General features: G+C 36.1%; 1 protein-coding gene across 1 annotated transcript; it reads left to right on the top strand.

The window, feature by feature from the left end:
- The first annotated feature begins 1,539 nt into the window (after positions 1 to 1,539).
- On the top strand, positions 1,540 to 19,039 carry LOC127663526 (palmitoyltransferase ZDHHC2-like). The gene is made up of 13 exons (XM_052155145.1): positions 1,540 to 1,816; positions 7,406 to 7,432; positions 7,925 to 8,019; positions 8,998 to 9,118; positions 10,378 to 10,447; positions 10,543 to 10,575; positions 10,965 to 11,085; positions 11,498 to 11,630; positions 12,813 to 12,939; positions 13,035 to 13,127; positions 13,318 to 13,421; positions 17,516 to 17,589; positions 17,685 to 19,039. Exons 1-12 carry the CDS (start codon positions 1,696 to 1,698, stop codon positions 17,554 to 17,556), a joined length of 1,086 nt encoding a protein of 361 aa, XP_052011105.1. The 5' UTR covers positions 1,540 to 1,695; the 3' UTR covers positions 17,557 to 17,589; positions 17,685 to 19,039.
- The last annotated feature ends 691 nt before the right edge of the window (positions 19,040 to 19,730 follow it).

The following is a 19,730-nucleotide window of genomic DNA, read 5'->3' as shown; positions in this document are numbered from 1 at the left end:
CTGCCTGGGGATGGAGGGGTTGCTACCGGCAGCCGTGAGCCAGAGGAACCGCTGCCGTACGATGAGAAGGAGAGGAGTAGTTCCGTCCACCAGGGGTCAGAGGGCTCGCTGCCGTCTGCTGTGGGAGGAGCGATCTGTCGTCTGTAAGAGGGCAAAACCTGCTGGCAGGCACGGCCAGAAGGGCAACTCCCCCCCTCCAGAAAGAGAGGGGAGTGTGTCATGCCGGAGCCGGGTGATGGAGTAGTGTGGCGAGGAAGAGGGAGGGGGCAGGCCATGAGGAAACATCGCCAGCCCTGGATTAGGCTAATAAGCCGGGAGGGGGATAAAGATGAGCCGGAGACACCAGTTCGAGAGAGAGAGACACACGCATCAGCACTGCATGTGTGTTCATCTTATGTTTGATGTTTTTTTTAAGTTTATTTATGCCATTAAACTTTATGTTGACTTTTCAGCCAGTTCCCGCCTCCTCCATGCCTGTCTTTATACTGTTAGAATTAGGTATAATAAAATACCAATGAAATTTTTTTTTACAGAATTTATCAATGTTAATTTATGAAAATATATAAGTTCATGTTAGTTCACAATACATTAGCTAATGTTAACACATTTGTTAACGCAATTCAAAAAATTTAAAATGAACATTAACCAAGATTTACAGTATGCATGCTGGAAAAGTATTGTTTGTTTTTAATTTAGAGGGTGTTTTAGTTAATTAACTAATGCTGGGTACAATGGGGTAAAAAAGTCAGTATTTTATTTTCTCCCAAAACGCTAAAAAGCAAAAATGTTTTGTAAATGTTGCAAATATACGTAGCTAATAAAAATCCCTGAAATTACCACATTTATTTTGAGACAAAATACTTATTTGTCATTTTCAGTTTTGTTCAAGGTGATTACATAAAAAGATTTCAATTAGTGCAAGGATATTAATTTGCAGTAAAAATTATTATTTTTTTTTGCTACAAAGGGGCCTTGCAGGGGCTTAATGCCCCTATTAAACACACACACACACACACACACACACACATATATATATATATATATATATATATATATATATATATATATATATATATTTTTTTTTAAGAGGGGGAATTTATTTGTAACGTTCAATGTAGGCTCACATTTACATATTCAATCCCAGTGGAGTATATTTATTTGTTTAAAGACTTTAGAATACAGGCTATGTGATGAAATGCCAAATGTGATTGAAATTAACAGAAAATGGTGCACCCATCTCTGCAGTGGTTATTAAGCATTATCTTAATGTGCTTCTCAAAAAAGCATCTTGCTGTCCACAAAGTATTTGAATAAGTTGACAAATGTTGCCCTTTTGCTACCATATCACTATTACTAGTCAAGCTTTATGTCCAGTTTTAAAAAGATATTTAAGTAAATCGCCTGTAGCTCAACTAAATTACTACCGACAGACCAATGTTCATTCAGCATATGATTGAATTAGGTTGTAGTGTAGTAACACATTCACAGCATCATGTCAAATTTGTAGAAAGGGGCGGTACCGTTATGTTACACCGCAAACGAGAGCGGTCAGGCGAACCGGAGGATGGAGGAGCAGACAACCCGTAGCGGGTGGTCAACAGCTGTACGCTGAAGATACAATGCTTTAGCATCAGCGCAGTCAGTCGGTGTGGCTAAACTTGTCGTTTTGGCCACTTTTGGTGACCAAACAGAAAGATGGCGCCGTCGGGTTCGCGTAGCGTTGACTGCTGGAGAGTTCTGTACTGGATCCCCGTGCTGTTCATCTGCGTGATCGTGGCATGGTCCTACTACGCGTATGTGGTGCAGCTCTGCATAGGTAAGACTGAAAACAACTAGAGAGCTCTCTCTGGATAAAGTTGGAGTGGTATCGAGAGGAATTAATAAATAACACTTATCGTCGACCATGTGTTTTGCATATGCCTGGTTACATATATGCGTACTTCAATGTTATTAGTGCTTTTGGGATCCATTTGTCTATTAACTGATTTACTTAGTGGATATCATAATTAGTGTCATAGTTATTCATATGTTATTGCATGTTAATACCATCAATAATCAATAGTAATTATCTTCTTTAGTCTCAGGAAAAACAAGTTTTGTGATATATATATATATATATATATATATATATATATATATATATATATATATATATATATATATATATATCACAAAACTTGTTTTTTCCTGAGACTAAAGAAGATACAATCACATTTATATATATTCAATCACATTTATATATATTCTGTTAAACACCCCCATACACAGTGTATACATACAGTGCATTCTTAAAGTATTCAGACCCCATAATTTTTTTCATGTTGCAGCCTTATGCTAAAATGCTTTAAATTATTATAATTGTTTTCTCATCAATCTACACTTCGTACCCCTTAATGACAAAGCAAAAACACGATTTCTGATAACTTTGCAAATTTAAGAAAAACAAAAAACTGCTACCACCACCATGCTTTGCCATTGGGATGGTATGGTGATGAGTTGTGCCTGGTTTCCTCCAGATATGAAGCTTGGGATTGAGGCCAAACAGTTCAATCTTTGTTTCATCAGACAAGAGAATATATATATGTACATATATAATATAAACGTGTTATAATATTATAATATCGGCACCCTAATTACAAAATAGAAATCCCTATGTGCATTACCGTGTACAGTGAATCTGGCATCACTATAGCTACTCCATTGCCCTCATACTTGAAATCAGTAATTGCTCTGTCCCAATACTTTGTTGCTTTCAAGATGGGATATCACCACTGTACCTTGCGCTTTATTATGCAATGTATCATATGCTTAGACTGTGGCTTGTTTACAAGCAAAGACTTGTTTACACATAGACTTAAACATATCTAACATTTTCTCATAAAACCTTGCATCAAGAGACTTCATTGTTCTCTTGAAATGTGGGTGATCATGAGGATGCCCCATTTTTCCTCTGAAGACTGTTGCTGCATTTGTTTGGACTCCTTTAATAGAATCAAATGACGTCCAAGTACAAAAACAGCTTCTTTGTGATGAATTGTGTTTTCCATGTCACATATGCTTTTAATATCACTATCAGTTAAAGTTTAGGGTTGGAAGGTACACTGTAAAAAAACACTGTTGTTTTTACCAAGAAATTTGGCAGCTGTGGTTGTTAAATTTTCAATAAAACATATACATAAACATGTCTTCTGAAACTGTACAAATTAGTTGTTTACTTTATATGATATTTGTTAATTACTGTAGTAACTACAGAAGGGCACATGATGAAATGAAGTTTATCAGTAGTGCCTCTTCCAGGAGCAATGGCCAATAAACATGTAGAGACAGTGCTCAGTTTCACTCACAAACACTAAACACCATCATGGTAACACATATGAGATTTAAATAATGCAATAAACATGAACTAAATTACATCAAATATAACACAGAACACCCCAGTGTATGTAACTGATATAAAAAATAAGATGAAACATAACTATTCCCATAAAATATAATGAAATGTAATGGGTCACGCAGTGAATTGTGAGAACCCCGATTACTGTTTTTTTTTACTGTAATTTTAACAATAATTTACTGTAAAAAGTACATGTACTATCTTGTTCTTTTTACCATTAATTATACAGGAAAACCTTACTTTTTACATTGAAATAATGACATTTTTACACCATTTTCTTGTAAAAACTACTGTATTGTCTTTTAAAATATATTAAAACCATTTACTGTATATTTTACAGTTAATATTTGTTAATCAATTAACATTTTATTTCTGTAGCATTTTTACTGTTAAAATTACTGAAATTTTTTACAGTGTAGATATTGTTGATTTAAAGCTTAATAGAGCTACAGCCTTAAAACATCATCTGTTTGGGTGAAAGTTTAGCTTGCTTTTAGTTCCACAAAGTGGATACATTTCAACTTAGAACAGCTGCAATAGGTATAAGGAACCATGTAACATCATTTTGCAAAAATGCTGTCACAGTCACAGTAATTTTTATTAGATCAGGCTGCATTCAAAGGTTTTAGATCCAATTGCTGTTTTTTCATTGGAGCTGCTACCACCAGTTTTGTGGTCTGGGAGTGACCCAAATGCTGCACTCTACACTTTAAAATTAAAAAAGCATTTGAAAATGCTCTAGGTTAATTAAGATTTTATAAAAGAACATGTGCCTTAGGGGTGTAATGCATCAATGCATCGATCTGCCAAATACATTTCTATGCATCGATTATGGAATTTTTATATTAATACCAAATGTGATACAGAGACCATCTCAGATTACACAAGCCCTCTTGCAACAGATGAGGAGCATGCAAGATTAAAGGAAAAAAATTGCTCTTTGAATTAAGAAATATCATGCTGCCAAGATCTCTTCCTGCGACCTTACATAGGATAAGCAGGTAAATAGATGGATTGATGCTGCCGAGTTTGGCTTTCTGTGTCTTTATTCATAACAGTTTGCATCCAGTTGACCAAATAGTCACCACTTTCTTCTACAATTAAAATATATTATGTTTGTATTGTTCTATATCTTCACAACATTATTTATCAATAAAATAGTTTAACCACTAATAGAACACAGTCTAAATAAATGAGAATGAGCGAAATCACTCTCTCTATAGTGAATAACACATAGTGCACTATAGGGAATAAGGAGTGATTTCTAAATAATTAATTTAATAACTAAATAATTAAAAGCTAAATGCCTGTTGATTGAAGTTACCTCTAATTCGTCAATGGCACATGGACGCTGCAAAAAGACAAAACATTCTCGTGAACATGCTCGACAAGCTCAGCTGCTTCTGTTCTGCCCCCTCCATCTCTGCTCCATTGAAAATGAAAAGGGAACTTGCAGGTAGGCCTATGACATACTTTGTAAAACCACTGTTTATATGCTACTAACTGATAGTTTTGAATTCTATGACAGACATTATGGGTGCATTAAATGCTAATGTTACATTATATGTAAATCTACAATGCTAATTTCAAGATTTACATACTGTCTTTTGTGTGTGTTTGCATGAAGTCATTGTCTTGCATTATGTTATCCTTTATTCCACACATGAGCCAAACCTTCTTGGTCGTAAATGCATGTGACTCTAGTTCTCAAGTCTTGTGCATGTCTATGCTGTCTAAATTAAGAACGATCACTAAAAATGTTGAATCTTTTTTTCTGCATATCTTTGGAAATAAATATGAATCGTTCTTAAGTAATCGGATCAGGTCAAATCATGATCAAATTTCAGATTTCATGATGGGGGATATTTACAACCATACTGCGTCTTTATTGGACTTCATTGGAAGACTTGTTAAATAGCATAGTCAATTCCAGTGTTATGGAAGTTGCTGTTACTGTCACTATGGTTACAGGCAATATTCATGGCTATTGCAAGAATAGAAAATGGGCTTGACCTAGGTTATTCGTTTATACAGACTGCATTTGAGCTGCTCTTGTAAACTATTGTATGAAAAGGACAATTCAAGAGTCACACCTGTTTGTAAATATGTATGTCAATCTCTAACACTTACTGTGTGAATTTAGCCACTATGTTTGAACTTCAATCTAAATTGAAGGCTTTTAAATTGATTGGATTTTGGGGAATTACCTGAGCCTAGTTGGCTCAGAGCAACGAGCATTTAAATGTAGAGAAATGTAACAGTGCCTATTTTAAAGTAGAGTGATTTACTATTGAAAATAGCACCACTAATGGTTCTGTTGTATATATCTGTAAGTTTTACCATCATGCTTAAGGTGGTCAGTGATAAGCATTTACACAAATTGTGGTGCACATTTGAGACAAAGGTTGTTAAAAATGTACTGTCTGCTGATCCTTATGTCTCAAAGCTAATCTTTGCCAAGCTGTCAAACACAACCTCACCAATCTCTACTTGACCTATTTCTGCTGTCATCACTTGCACTGAGTTTAGCAACAAATGCATTTCTTAAACAGCAACATCGACATTGCTGGAGCAGAAACTGTATAATTGTTGAAATTTATAAAAATGATTCTCATCATTTGTTGATACTTTTCCTTGCTCTAAATGCAAGGTTTTTTTTTCCAATGATGGTATGTTATGATAACAACCCTGTACTACTGTGTATGTGATTGCCATTTGAAGTTCCTTAGAGACAATTCCCACAGGACACTTACTGCCTTCAAAACAGCTAGATTTGAATATAACACAGGTGCTTTGATTTGCAGTTTTAAAAGTTGAATTTCATGGAAGAAGATGGTAACCTGCAATTGTAACCTTACACATCTATTTCTACATAACCATAAAAATGACATTTGTCAGGTTAATTTCATCAGATTAGATAATTGTTTTTAATAAAACCAGTTCATTTAGATGCTATACCTCTTGATGCACATTTCTTAGGTTACCTGAAAAAACATTCTTTACAGTGTTTTTTAACAGTAAAAATGCAGTACTTATGGTGTGACACTTAATAAACAGTGAGACACTATGCAATATGTGCAAATTTCCATTGAATACAAAAACAATGCAGACTGTTGCAAGAACATTTCCTGTGTGAACGCCCCCTTACACCTCTAGTGCTTTTCTGCACATTTCATCTCGAAGCGATTGCAGTACATCTTTAAATGTTGTTGTTGTGTAGTATTGTAAGATCATGATGTTTTTGTTATGCCATAATGCATCTTAATGATGCAAGCCTTATCAATACTGACGTTGATTTTAGAGCTATCCAAGTAAATCTGAGCTAATGAAAATGAAATGGTAAACTAAAATACCTGGATGGAGATGCATGACATTCTTTTGTATTTTGTGTACATCAAAAGAACTATAATAATTTTACTTTAGTGCCAGGCCTCATCATTTTTCAAAGAGCATATTTTGGCCCGAGAGTAATGCAGCCCATATTAGAGGCTAAACTATGAGGCTTTTAGGCCACTGTAACTTTGGTAAACTTAATGAACAAGACATAGATCACTTACAGAACGTCTGGCACATATGTAGTTAGAAAGAATCAGAATAATTGCTGACAGAATATTTATTCTTAAAAAGACAAATGTGCAGAACAAAACGCCTCAGTGTAATCAGTATGGACAGTCATATTTTGATATTGAATATGTTGGTATCTCTGCCCTCGTCGCCACAATATAGTTGATCTCTTCTAAAGAGTACCAGTTGCAGAGATGCTTGTATGAGCTAGTGAATTTGGGCATGTGATCAAGAGTCTCCCTACAGTGTGGGTTTCAGTAACAGCGATCAGAGCAACTGTGCTGAGAACCATCTGCTGCTAGCTGACCTTCTATGAAATGCACAAGGAGTTATTGAGCTACTGTTTGTACAAAGACACTGTTTATCCTGCTTTCAGAATTCAAATTATAAAGTGTGATCAAATGTATTATAAATGTTACCTAAGCTCTGTCTTTTATTCCTCTGCAGAAACTATTGAAAACATGGGAGAGAAAAGTAAGTCAACTTTTTCACACAAAGTTTTACTATCACTTACCAGACAATTGAAATAGCAATGCATTTCCTTTGGATAAATATAATTAGATTTGTGGTTGCTTACTGGCCCAAGTCAAAAGCCCACCCGAGTCTATCTGCTATCCCTAAATATGGGTTGGGTACCTCCTTAAATGTAAGTCTATGTTATTTTTTTCACCTGCTTTATTGTCCTCCAGGCGAAAATTCTCATTGCTTAGAAAAGTAATAGCACAACTCTCTTCTAAAAGTTGCATGATTTGACACTGAAACAAGTGTAATGCTTAGGGTTAAGGGTTTGTTCAAATCCCCAACCCCAAGTATGAGCAATAGTAATGGTGATTTTTGTCTTTGTAGCTACCACCAATGATGTAAAATTAAAGTGTCAAGTTATCATTTAAAAAGACTTTAGAGATACTTTAATCATGATGTCTCTCTGTTTTTTAACCAGTTGTGAATATTTATCTTGTATTACAGTAGTTTACCTCCTGGCATATCATGTGCTTTACATCATGTTTGTGTGGTCATACTGGCAAACCATCTTCACAAAACCCATGAACCCTCTCAAAGAGGTGAGAATAAATTATACTCTACTGCCACGTGATTTGATTATGAATACTGCAGTTATGTGTTAATGATTATTAATGTCATGGTAAACACCAAGAATGAACAACTGAAAACCATCAGACATTTGGTGTAAACTGCTTAATCTCCTACATGATCACACAGAAAATCAACATGCTGATATCGACCCCTTTCTGCCTAATTTCTGACAAGCCCCACCTCCATCAAATATTTTTGCATCAATTCAAATGAGATCACCTCTTAATGTGGCACTACTGATAGTGAGACACTTGATCTAGTCTCACGGAAACCTAGAAGTAGTCACGTAAGAGTTTAAACATACATTTTTACTTCCCTGATTGTTAGACTTCTATTAGGTTAGGTGGTAAGGTTTATAAAATATACATTCTTGTTGACAGTATTAAATCACTAACAACTGAAAATACATCTTGCTTTTGCCGATACTCTGTGGAAATCTCACCTGAAAACTGGCCAACAGAACTTTCAGCTACGGCCACTGGGGTGGTGGTTTGAAACGTAAGCCCAGATCTATTTTGCAGCAGCAGAACTTTGGCGGATTTCGCCAATTTCACAGTGTGATTAGTCTGTATTGAGTCAATTTGAATGTGATTACCCAGCGTATTTCGGCATGACTCACGAGGTGTTGGCCCACAATGAATGTTATTGTCAATTGGTTGTGATTGCTGTGTAATATTTATAAATATATGGTATAACACCATGTTGGGTTGTAAACTGCATGTGATCTTCAGCGTAACTATAGCACCTCACTGCAGGTGGTTATTATTTCAAGCTGAGAGAATGAGATACAAACTGTAATAGAGAAACCACATACAGCTCAAACTGGCAATCAGTTGCAGTGCTCTCAGATTTCTGATGTCTGAAACGTTCTGGTTGCAGTACAGGAGGCGCAATGCTTGTCATGCAGGAAATATCAAAATGTTTTGCTTTTTGTCTGTTTCCCTCAGTTCCACCCTTCACAGTCTGACAAAGAGCTATTAGAGCATGAAGATCGGAGAGAATCTCAACAGGAGATCTTGAGAAGAATTGCTAAGGATTTGCCCATTTATACACGCACAATGTCTGGAGGTGGGCACAATTTAATTTGAGCACATCTAAATTGTGCCAAGACATTACTGATAGCAGGCCAAGTCAGAGTCCCACACTGTAAACATTTTTTGTCAGGTAACCTCTACACTGAAAAAGTGGTAACCTGCAATTTTTACCTAGCTATTTATACCTGATATAGCCATTACTAATGTGTTTTGTTTGTGTAATCTAATGTATTCAGGTCAATTCAGTGATACTAAAAACAGATATGAAACTAATTTTAGGCTAACATTTTTTATTTTTTTTTTTGGAGTAAAGATGTAGTAGCATCTAAATTAACTGATTAAACACATTTTCATTTTCACATTTTAATGTTCACTTTTCGAGGAGGAGATTGAGGAGATTCCCCCAATACAATGTCAAATGATTTGAATGCCTAGAAAAGTGCTAAATAATTGCAAAGAATTATTATTATTAACTTTTGGCCATTGCTCACATTCACTTGTGAACGCAAAGTCCTATCTGAACAAAACTTGGGAAACTTCAACATAAAGACAGTTTAAAGTATGCCACATTTCGTCCAATTCTGCCCATAGGTGTCGCTACAACTAAAGACCAGTTACAGTATAATATACAGTATATATACAGTTTGATTGAGGAAAATATTTTGATTGGAATTTGGTGTGCATCTTCTTGTTTTAATATGTCCCTTAAAATATTGATTTGGACTACTATACCAACAGATTTCATCAGATAAAAACTTGTGTTTTGAACATCCAATCATTATAAAATCTGCTTGGATCCCACATTTTGTGAGAATCGGTTGCAAGGTGATGCTATAAAAACATTAAATATATATAAAAATCTATATATATTTAGTAATAATTCCAGAATTGCAGTTGCAAGCATACTTTTTTATATCCTTAAGTGCTCCTAAATAAATCAGTCATATGGATTTCATTTTTTGACAGAAAAAAACTCCAACCTCCAATATACTTTTTTAAACATATCCTTAGGAGCTTTCTCAGATTTGCACAAAATTTGTTGTGTGTCATCTAAAGAACTTTATGACAAAAAGTTTTCCACTTGAATACATCGGGCTACACCAACAAAAGTCATTTTTAAGTGTCAGATCAGGCAGAAATAGCTAATTTAAGTAACAACTTCACTTTTTTTTCAGTGCAGAATTGGGCTCAGAAACAAATAATGGCCACAGTCAATTACATATGTTTTTCAATCTGTTTTCAGTCTTCAGTGAATTCTATCGATCTGTATTTTAACAAGCTGTCTTGATACAGCTGTCCGCTACTGTGAGCTCTGTCTGCTGCTGAAGCCTGATCGATGTCATCATTGCTCTGCCTGTGATAAGTATGTCTTTCCTCATTTTTTTTTAAGTACAACACATATTTATAAGATTGTTGTGCTCTTACATTTTAACAGCCTCTCCTTCTGCTGTTTTACAGGTGCATTTTAAAGATGGATCACCATTGTCCGTGGTATGCACTAGCTCATTAAATTAAATGCAAAGCAAGAGTAAAAGCATTTTAGTCGTGGAAGGAACACATGCACGAAAGATTTCTGGATTTCATAATTGATTACAAATATTGTTTTTGAATAATTGTAAAAAGGCTACTAATGTAAAGTGTTTTTCCCCCCTCTGGTAACCTAAAACCATGTTGTAACATCTACAGTAAATTAGTTTTATTCAAGTAAAAATATACATAAAATAAGTTTGATGTTATTGAATTAATGTTAAGGGGTCAAATCAGGTACAATTAGCTACTTAAAGTAACAACATTTTCACTTGTTACAGTATATACATTTTTTGAAAATAGATATTAGTACTCATGTTTATTAAGCCTATGCATTTTATCTTCTTTGACAGGGTAAACAATTGTGTGGGCTTCTCCAACTACAAGTTTTTTATGCTCTTTCTAGCATATTCTCTGTTGTATTGCCTCTTCATCACTGCCACAGACTTGCAGTATTTCATTCAGTTCTGGACTGTAAGTATAAATTATTAATTTCTTAGGCTTATATGAAGAAACTGTGCTCATTTGAATGTGCAGATAGGGTGTCTCTAATTAAATAAAACACTCAGAGATATTTTGATCATTCCTTTTTCAAAAGTGTCTTTGATGGTAAAACGCATCAACGTCTTATTGAATATTTGGTAGGACTGAGTCAACCACTGACACTGATGATGTGCTATGATTGATCTACAGTATATATTCCTCTTTGATTGTTTTATAGTTTGCCTCAGCACAACATATTAGTGTAGTATTTCATCCCCTTAACAATTCCCATTAGTTCCAGTAGCTAAGCAAATCATAGGCCTATTTATTTTTACAAAACATGTTGTCAAGTTTGCCATGTATTAAGGATCATTCCCATGTGTTTACAACTGAATTCTCACAGAATAGTCTGCCTGATACTCAAGCCAAGTTCCACATTATGTTCCTGTTTTTCGCCGCCTCCACATTCTCATTGAGCCTGGGGTTTTTGTTGGCTTATCACTGCTGGCTTGTCTGCAAGAACAGATCCACATTGGGTGAGTGGGCTGCGCTTTAATTAGCCACTTGGATTGCACTGAATCACACTGGCTCATCAATACAGTTATTTTCAATTCTAAACAAATTATTATCTGTCCAAAATGTCTGATCAAATACAGTGGCCCCAAAAAGAGTTTGAACATTTAAGCCACACTTAAAAATGCATGAAGGTCTTTACATTAGATAATAAAATATCAAACCAAGTGGCATTGGAAACTGTCACAAAACTTTTTTTCAAGCGAAACTGGGTGTGCTAGTTTATTTCCAATGCAATGAAATTCATGCATTTTTAAGTGCAACCAAAAACATCAAAATAAATTTCTGTAACTCTAAGTCATACAGTACATCAAGAGATTCAGATGTGGAGCAGTTGGTGTATAGTAGTGTGTCTTTGATTGTGCCTCTGTTGCAGTCTGTCCTTTGTGGCAAATTCTCAAGGGAAGATGTAACTGTGACAACATTCTCAGTCTTCTAGCAAAAGCGAGTATCTTCAAGGCACATAATGGTTTAAAGTTTGTCAATGTTGAAAACTCATCTGAGCATCTGGAAGATCCTCATCCTTAGAAATCTGAAATGTTAATATTGCTCCTTTTCATTGATGTACAGTTTAGTTTATGGTGTGCCAGACTACGGTTAATGAGAAAATTTACTTAAGGCATCTTTACACAGGCTTCTCTGTGCCTGCTCAAAATTCTGCATAAGACACAATGCTGCATAAAAGCCAGACTAAATTAGTCCTTAGTATCAAAGGCAGTTCTGATACTGATTTGGTTATGTGTATAAAAAAAAAAAATGCTGCATCAGAGCAGCCTTAAAATTTGTTGTTGTCATGATAGAGCATATACTGTATTTCACAATTCAGTTTCGTATTTAAAAGTGTATTTTTATATTTTCATTAATTTAATATATATGTGTATGTGCAATTGTGTATATGTGTAATTATATGTTTAAAACATTAATCTCATAACATTATTTATGCAATTGTATTTGCTGTGTAAATGCATTTATGCCACTTCTGATCAGAATTTAATAGTGTGCCTAAAAAAATACATCTATATGCCACTTCAGATGCAGCTTCTGTGCCACCTTAGCAGTGTGAAGATAGCGCTGTGTCCTGGTAGCATTGTTTATAATGCATCTTCATATATTTGATTGTGGTTTTCAAACAAATCTCCTGTCAGAGGCTTTTAGGGCACCTGCATTCCATTATGGACCAGACAAGAATGGCTTCAGTTTAGGACTAAACAAGAACTTTCGCCAAGTGTTTGGAGATGAAAAGAAATACTGGCTTCTGCCTATATTTTCAAGGTAGCAGTTAAAGTGGTGTTCGGTGTCACTTATAATATTTGCGTCAGTGTTTCGTTATCTCACTCTCTCTCTCTCTAATGCATGTGTTTCTGTAGTCTGGGCGATGGCTGTTCTTTCCCCACTTGTTTAGTGAACCCAGACCCTGAACAGCCCTCCTCACCTCCTGGACACAATCCTTCAATCAAAAGGTTCACAGTTCATATGAATCAGTAATTTATGCTACCATGTGTTTTATTTCATAGAAGTAAAATTATCCAGCTAATCTTGACACGAATAGTGTAATTTCTTAAAGACTAACACATTTAAAAAAAAAACTTATTATAGACCCTCAGTCTTTAGTTTGTTAGCTTTCCATTCATGCTTTTTTCATTCTGCTAGTGCTGGAGAATCTCAGCAGTTTCCTCCAAAACCTCTGAGAGAGTCTCAGAGCCGGCTGATCAATAACACGCAGTCAGAGGGGAGTGAGGACAGAGACAAACGAGGTGAGTCTAATGTAGAAAACAGAGAATCAGAGCTGTGGCAGAGTGGCTAGCTGTTGTGCTCATTGGGATGCAGGTTCGAATCTGGCCCATGTAATTTCCTGTTCTATTTCGAATCAGTTCAATCGACATTGCTGTAAGCACAAAGGGAAGTGTCCTTCTTACACAACCTTGTTGAAACCCTAATACAATCATCCCAATCCTCTGATTGGCAATGGTGTCTGAGCCCCGCCCCTTTAGTCGGGAACAGGATGTTGTTCAAAATGTTGCTTCTGTGTGTATTACTCAAACACACATTGTTCTCGCAAAAGAGAAAATAGCGCCCACTGTACAAACACAGGACGTTCATACATTCTCTGAAAAAGGGCCATTTTCTCTTTACATATCATACACACCCCACATTATGCTCAACCGCTTCCCTATGGTGAGCGCCGCTTTATCGCCTATAGCAAGCAAATCAATAAGCCCGCTGTCCTGCTGCATGGATGCGTGGCAAGCCATCATGGGCGTGTCAGACTGGGTGCTAAAAACTGGTGTTCTGCAATCTGTGGTCCATCACAAGCGTTTTTTGAGATTTGCATTCAAGGGAACTGCGTATCAATTCAAAGTCCTTCCTTTCGGTCTGTCTCTGGACAGGTGCGAAACGGGCATGGCACATTAATCGCCTAGAACTACTGGCTGTTTTTCTAGCTTTGAGAGCTTTTCATTCCAACATTGTGAATCACAATGTGCTGATTCAGTCGGATAACATATCAGTCAGGTTTGTTCTGCCAGGGCATTCTCCAATCGCCACAATTATTGAGCATGACACAACGCCTCCTCCAATGGAGTGGGCGTCATCCCCTCTCATTGCGTGCGACATATGTCCCGGGCCATCTGAATTTCAGAGTGGATCTGTTATCACGCCTAGGAGCATGGCCAGGGGAATGGAGACTTCATTCTCAGATAGCGATGGGGATTTGGGAAATATTCTGCAAAGCGGAGGTCGACCTATTTCCCTCCGTGGAGAAAGCCCACTGTTCCCTTTGGTACTCCATGTCCCAAGCCCCGCTGGGCATAAACGTGCTGGCTCACAAATGGCCGGAGAAACAAAGTATGCGTTTTCCCCGGTGCGCCTCCTTCATTCTGTTAACAGCAAAGTCAGAGTGGACATGGAATCAGTTCTGTTAATTGTGCCAAAAAGTCCTGGTTTCTGGAGATGATAGAAATACTAGACTGCCTTCCATGAGAAATACAGCTGAGGAGAGACCTTCTCTCTCAATCACAAGGCATGATTTGGCATCCCCAGCCATAACTTTGTAACCTATACGTGTGGCCTCTGAACAGAGCACATCGGATGGGCCAGAATTGGCTCAGCCAGTGATGAACACTGTAGGCTGGCTTGTCATTTAAACACCATTAAGCCTACAAAAGGCTACATGCCTAAGGTTTTATCAACGCCCTTCAGGGTTCAGGTGGTTCATTTGCAAGCTTTTTTTTTACCACCATTTAATTCAGATGCCCAGTGAGGACATTGCATACATGTGTTGAGTGCATCCGTCAGCTTAGGCTGTCAGATCAGCACTTTATTTGTTATGGAGGATGCACAAAAGGAATGTCCGTCTCCAAACAAAGGCTCTCTCACTGGATCAGTGACGTGATCGCCCTCACTTACGAATCACAGGGTGCAAATTGCCCTATTGGTGTCAAACCGCATTCAACCAGAGGCATGGGCTCTTTATGGGCATGCATAAACAGTGTGTCCTTACAGGATATATGTTTGGCAGCAAGACAGTCCTTGCAAAACACATTCACAAGATTCTATAACCTGGACATGGCGTTCATCTCCTTACAAGTCCTCTCTGTATAGAGTGCTTATTATATTCAACCAGGTGAGCCCAAGCCCATATTATGGGTGGGCTACTGTCTATAATCAACATGCTGTTGAACTGCCCGTTGCCCAAACAAACTTGTTCATATTTTTAAGTCTGGGCTTCCCAATAATTTTACACAACCGCCTGCATATAGCCAGTTGTAAATTTCCCATAAAGTCATTGTAATAAAACGTATTTCCCGACTAGGCTTGTGAAGGGGTTAATTCATACTCTATGACGATATAGTTAATATATCCATTCTAAGTGCTCCTCTCCTGGCTCACCATGAGGGTTATTCACTTGTGGTATACTTATGTCGGTCGCCTTCCCGCAGGACTGCAGCATCATGCTCTTTCGATAAGTACTCCCATAAGAAATAAAACCTACTTTTCCAACTATGTTGTGAGAGGGTTAATAAATCATACTGTGAATGTCTATATGGTTCATATAGATTCCAGTATAGATTCCATCTGGTGTCCGCCATGTGGGACTATTCGCATACATTTGAACATGACTTATAAGTCATCAGCCTGTGGCCTTATGAATATCTCTGTTTAGTGTTATAAATCTGGGAGTGTAATGTTACGTAGTGCTGCGTGATGGGATACTGTTCCCCATTGTGTTTACGGCAATGTCGAGTGAACTGAATCGATAGGGAATGTCTCCGGTTACACATGTAACCTCTGTTCCCTGAGATGAAGAGATCAAGGCTTTGCCAAAGCTGGACGTACTACTACTTCAGAGTTTATAATCGAATGACTCACTCTTGTCCCTCAGTCAGAAAATTATGAAGAAATGGTGACTGAACCCCCCACTTATACAGGCACACTATTTGCCTAAAAGGGGCAGGGCTCAGACACCAGTGCCAATTAGAGGATTGGCATGATTGTTTGTGGGGTTTCAACAAGGTTGTGTAAGAAGGACTCTCCCCATTGTGCTTACGGCAATGTCTTGTTCCCTTCATCTCAGGGAACCGAGGTTACATGTGTAACCAGAGACGATCCTAATAAGCCTATAAAAATGTATAAAAAGAGATACAAAACATGTAACACAGAGATCTACTATAAAACATTACAGAACACATTTGGGGATCTGTGTATCCAGAGTAGTAACAATTTTGAGTGACTGGTGACACTACAATAAGGTTCCATTTGTTATTATTAGTTAAAGGAATGTTCTGGGTTCAATACAAGTTAAGCTCAATCTACAGCATTTGTGACAATGTTGATAACCACAAAAATGTATTTTCACTTTTCCTTTTCTTAAAAATAAAAGCACAAATCTGGGTTATAGTGAGGCACTTACAATTGTAGTGCATGTGGGCCAATTTTTAAACATTAAAATACTCACTATTTCAAACGAATAGCCACAACACATAAACAGTATGCATGTAAATATGATTTTAGTGTGATAAAATCACTTACTAAATGTTTCTGTTTCTGTGCCATGACGATGTAATGTCAGCAAATCGTAAAAACCTAAAATGACTGTACAAATATCAATTTAAACACCTTAACAGCTCAAATAATACATGAGTTTTAACAGAACAATTAATGTAAGTGCTTTTATCAAATTATAAACTTATAATTTCTTCCTTTAAACCCTCCAAAAATTGGCCTTATTCACTTTCATTGTAAGTGCCTCACTGTAAACTCGATTTTTACTTTTTTTAAGAAAAGGAGTGATGAGTCGAAATAGTTTTTGTGGTAATCAACACTATTCCACAAATGCTGTCGATTGAACTGAACTTTATTGAACATGGAATATTCCTTTAACTACATTTGTTAACTTGAATAACAATGTACAATACATTTACCACATTTATATTCCTTGTTAATGTTAATTTCAGAATTTATAAATACATTTTTTTAATTAAAAGCTGTACAGTATATGTTAACATTAATTAATGCAACATGAACGAGCATGAACTAAACATGAGCATGTGTGCTTTTACAACAATGCTGTTTAAAAATAGTGTTCATTGTTAGTTCATGATACCTAATACATTTGCTAATGTTAACAAATGGAACCTTATTATAAAGTGTTACCAGGTAATTATACATCTGTGCCAAATCAATGACCTTGATATATATTTTAGTGCCACGATCTACCACCAGAGCTTCAGAAACATTTTATGGTAGAGGATTAATCAGCAGTGGATGTGATCAATGGACTCAAACAGTGTTAAGCTGACTCAAACAGTGTTAATGAGCATAAACTGCTCATTCTGGATTTTCCTAACAGGTACAAGCAACCCAGCCTTGACTATTGAGAAGGAAACTTAGAAACATGAACATTTGACTGGTTTTATTGGAAAGGTTTGTTCAATCTATCATATTTTTTCAAATTTATTTATTTGTACTTATTCTTCCAATAATAAATGAATACTTACCTATCTTCTTGGTTTCTCTAGGAGTTTTGTGGTAGTGTTATCTGTGTTAAAGAGAGGAATCCTCTATTCTTGTAAGGCTACACTGCTCATTCACAGACCTCTACCCACTCTCTACCTAATAAAATGTTATGATCTTTCATAAGAACCAACAGTGCAGGATTATGGTGTGTATATACATGAAGGACCACAGAGTCTCTTGTCTTCTTTGAAAACTGTATTGCTGAAATAAACAATGTGCCTAAAAGATACCCATAGAAGTGGCTGAACATTTGGTAACATTACTCTTGGCCCTTACATGATAAAAATGCCTTGAATATAGCTTGCGTGATGCAGGTAGTGCTGAAGAAGATGGCCGTGAAGTACTTATGCATGCTATGTGATAATGGTGGGACATAGTGGTTTGTAATGTTTAAAATGTGAAAAGCATCTCTAAAGAACATATATTTTTTTCAATCACTACAAATACATTTGTATGTCATAAATTTGGACATCATGATCAATAATCTGTTTTTTTTTTTTACCAAAGTTTCACTCACACAAATTGGATTTTCCCATATCAGCCATAAAATCTGGATCCCATATATCCAGAATTTTTCAAAATGATTTATGAAGCAAATGTTATTGCTCATTTTCAATGTAAATATGCCAATTTAAGATTTTTTTTACACTAGAAAAAAAAAAAAGTTCTATATGCACTTTGAACAGCGCTTGAAGCTGCACGTTTTTCCAATTTCATATTGTCTGTCTTGTTGTTTCCTATTAGATCAAGTATGTTATAGTAAGGTATTGACATATATTGGATACTTTATACTTTCGCTGCAAAAAAGAAAACAATTACTTTATTAATTATCAGTATATTATTATTGTTTTTTTGCATACTTTATATAAACATGTTTGTTTGCACAATTAATGCAAAACTCAAAGATGTGGGTGGTTTTTTTAATGATAAAGATCACATCCGATTGATCTAAGGGCTCCCAGCTACCATATTTCTCATCTTATTTTGATTCCAGTTATTGCATGTAAATGTACTTGAATGAACATTTACTTGATTTTGGCTGAGGTGTGAACCAAACCTCGTATATAGCAGAGTTGTGGTATGTTTAGTAGTGTTTATGAGAATGTGTCGTGAAAGATTTCTGGTGCTTATTTTGTCATTAGACAGAAATAAACTGATACAAAATTTCCAGCCCTGGTCTCTGCTTTTGTGCACCTACCAGCTGATTGTACTGTACACTGAATTTGCTGCTTTTGTTCTTTGAGATTTCTTAATTTCTGATAGCTCTTTCTTTGTAACTTAAACTGTTTAATTTTTTATATCATATCTGTGTGATTAAGCTGCTGAATTATAATTGGATGAACGTTTTAAGCTGTGAGAGAAATAAACTGATATTTTATTAATAGTGTTGTTCAGTATTGATTCAAAACAGTACTAAACTGAATAGTTCATCTAAAAATGGCAATCCTCTCATCAATTACTCACCCTCTTGCCATCCAAGATGTGTATGACTTTCTTTCTTCTGCAGAGCTCAATCTCAGGTCTGTAGGTCCTCACAATGGTGAATGGGTACCAAACATTCTAAGCATCAAAATAACAAATTCAGTATGAAAGTAATCTATATGCATATGACTCCAGCAGTTAAAACCATGTCAGAAACCATATAAGTGTGGGTCAATAACAGACCAATATTTAAGTCCTTTTAACCATAAATATCTTCTTTTGTTTTTGTGAATAATTATTTGTGCATATCGCCACCTACTGGTCAAGGGTGATAATTTATAGTAAAAAAGGACTTAAATATCTGTTTCTCACCCACACCTATTATATTGCTTCTGAAGATATACATTTAAACATTAGCATTTTATGGATTATTTTTATGCTGCATTTATTTACTTTTTTGGTGCTTCAAAGTTCTGGACACCATTCACTTGCATTTTAAGAACCTACAAAACTGAACATATTCTTAGAATAAATAGAAGAAAGTCATAGACATCTGGGATGGCATGAGGTCGAGTAAGTGATGCGAGAATTTTTGTTTTTGGGAGAATTACCCCTTTAATACGCCA

The sequence above is a fragment of the Xyrauchen texanus genome, chromosome 23 (assembly GCF_025860055.1).
Source record: "Xyrauchen texanus isolate HMW12.3.18 chromosome 23, RBS_HiC_50CHRs, whole genome shotgun sequence".
Taxonomy (NCBI): Eukaryota; Metazoa; Chordata; class Actinopteri; order Cypriniformes; family Catostomidae; genus Xyrauchen; species Xyrauchen texanus.
Note: the sequence above shows the minus strand (reverse complement) of the source record. Positions and strands in the feature narration are given on the sequence as shown.

Coding starts and splice junctions, on each gene's coding strand:
- LOC127663526 (XM_052155145.1), top strand. CDS start 1,696: ATGGCGCCGTCGGGTTCGCGTAGCGTTGACTGCTGGAGAGTTCTGTAC. Junction 8,020..8,997: donor CCATGAACCCTCTCAAAGAG/GTGAGAATAAAT, acceptor TGTTTCCCTCAG/TTCCACCCTTCACAGTCTGA. Junction 10,576..10,964: donor ATGGATCACCATTGTCCGTG/GTATGCACTAGC, acceptor CTTCTTTGACAG/GGTAAACAATTGTGTGGGCT.